General features: G+C 41.8%; 1 protein-coding gene across 1 annotated transcript in view; it reads left to right on the plus strand.

The window, feature by feature from the left end:
* Nucleotides 1–2,500, plus strand: part of LOC143296727 (uncharacterized) — a 485,227-nt gene that overhangs the window by 239,318 nt on the left and 243,409 nt on the right. The window contains exon 8 of the mRNA XM_076608785.1: nucleotides 1,373–1,466. Coding sequence (XP_076464900.1) covers nucleotides 1,373–1,466 — 94 coding nt within the window. The remainder of the gene's footprint in view (nucleotides 1–1,372; nucleotides 1,467–2,500) is intronic.

Below are 2,500 nucleotides of genomic sequence, written 5' to 3' on the forward strand. Positions count from 1 at the left end.
CAATACATGGAAGAAATGGAAAGATACGAATCGAGATCATCGATTAAGTGATACGCCAATCAGGAGTATAGGTGAATGAGGAAATAGGAAACCTGGAACTGGGGAATCTGGATGACATCTCCCATGCTCTCTCTCTCTCTCTCTCTCTCTCTCTCTCTCTCTCTCTCTCTGTGTGTGTGTGTGTGTGTGTGTGTGTGTGTGTGTGTGTGTGTGTGTGTGTGTGTGTGTGTGTGTGTGTGTGTGTGTGTGATGGGGTTTATAGAAATACATGTTTATTTCATAGAAACTTTAAAGCCAGTTTTGCAAGAGAAAAGTATGTTTCAAAGCTACATGATTGTCTCAAAAAATTCACTTATACACTTCAGGTGTTACTGGTAGTATCAAAATATTCCAGTCTACCTGATTGTTACATATCATCATTAATGTAGTTTAAATGTAGTGGTAATGAAATATTCTTGTCTGCGTGATTATTTCACATCATCACTTACGCAGGTCAGGTGAAGGAGTAACAAACAGTTACCTGTTGAGACTGATAAACAAAATTTATTCATACTTCATGTAGATCGCGTATTTGTCATGTCCTGATTGGAGACGAATTTCATTTTATTATGAAATGCCTAGAATATGCAAGTCTTCGAAATGCATTCATTCCAATCATCCAAACAAATTCTTGTATTCCTAAATCAGCCTCTTTTTTTTTTGCAATTATTTGTTGAAAGCAGAGAGGAGTGTTTGAAAGTGGGGAAATTCATCACAATGGGAAAGATCACAAGATGATATCATAATTGTCTGTCTGTTTTTATTGTTTTTAATCACCAGTTTTTATTGTTTTCAGGGAGGAGAGTGTGTTTGAAAGTGGCGAAATTCATGATTCTCCCTAAGGAGAGCAGCCCGAATTTCACACAGAGAAATCTGTTGTGACAAAAAGAGTAATACAATACAATAGAACACAATACAATACAATACAATACAATAATTCAATACAAGACAATACAATACAACACAATACAATACTATACAATACAATGATTAATGTGAAAGATTACAGGCTAGAATAATCGTTGTTTAGCTGTTTGTTGTCACATGTTTCATCGGTTTTATTGCTGTTTTTTCATATTGCTGTTTATCTACTTTAATCTCCAATGACATTGTTTTAATTGCTGTTTACGTTTTGGTGTTTCTTTTGGGGTTTTTGTGCGGGTTTTTAAATTTGTTTTATTGCTGTTTAACTACTTTAATCTCCAAATGTCATTGCTGTAACTGCTTTTAATGTTTTGTTGTAGCATACCATAGATGTGGATTTATATCGTCCATGACCACATAGGGGTCAAAGGGTTGAAATATGTCTTGACCCTTGATTGTTGTGTCACAGACGGAGTTGTGTGCGGCCAGCCTGTCGGAGATTGTCCAGGCAGTGGTCAACGGGGCTGATGGCTGTCTCTTCACCTATGGCTACTCCAAGACAGGTCAGTGTCCAGTGTGGTGGTCAGTCAGTCGTGTCCGGGGCTGTGACCATCAGAACAGCAGAGGAGGGAACATGTTGTCCCAGCTATCTGGGCTAGAAGTTGATTATTGTTTGTCGGCGAGTGTCTTGCCCAAGTTACATCCCCATTTTCTCGGCCAAGAGGGTTTTAGGATGGTCAGCGTTCGGGATGGTTCCCAAAGGCCAATTAGCCCCTATCCCCCCCCCCCCCCCCCCACCCCATCCCTTCACCCCAAGGCTGTAGCACTACGAGCCAGTGCAATCTTGCCTCCTAGTTTGAGAGTCATGGTCCATCACAAGAGACTAAGCTGCAAAAACTCCCCATTGCAGTGGAGAAACCATTGATCATACAGCTCTCACTTTGCTGTTGGCACAGCTTTATGCTTGCGCCAATCCGTTGTATAAATTGAGCGTTGGGCACAGTGTCCAGAGCCCACTTCCTTCCTTCCTTCCTTCCTTCCTTACTTCCTTACTTACTTACTTACTTTTGCCCACTATGTCCTCTGGCATTCAGGGCATCAGCGAAGAGCCAGCCGCCACTCTCAGTTCTGTTTTTTTAGGGCCAGTCTCTAAACGGTATCCCAGGGTCTTGAGTTCTTTGGCTGATCTGCGCCAGGTGTTCTTTGGCGTTCCACTCTTGGGTCCAGTGTCTGTCTCCTTCAGATTTACCTTGCCTAGCCTCGCCTAGCCTTGCCTAGCTTGCCTTGCGTTCTGTAGAGGGAGAGGAATTTATTTCATGTCCCATTACACATACTGCAGAAATTAGATTTGTTCCTTAAGTCTACGGAAATCAGTAAATCTAATAGCCCCGTGGTTGGATACCCGAGATTCGTGTAAATCCGTTGAGAAAATCAAGGGGTATAAGCAATTCAAATGTGACAGGTTCGTTTTCAGTTGATCGGACTCGCGCGTCGATCTGTATTCCCAAACGGTTTGGATTCTTACTTGGATTGAAAATGCGGCGAACTGTATGCTTGAGAGAATCGTTTCAAAACGTCACTACCAGCGCCATGCTTT

The sequence above is a fragment of the Babylonia areolata genome, chromosome 21, assembly GCF_041734735.1.
Source record: "Babylonia areolata isolate BAREFJ2019XMU chromosome 21, ASM4173473v1, whole genome shotgun sequence".
NCBI classification, from domain to species: domain Eukaryota; kingdom Metazoa; phylum Mollusca; class Gastropoda; order Neogastropoda; family Buccinidae; genus Babylonia; species Babylonia areolata.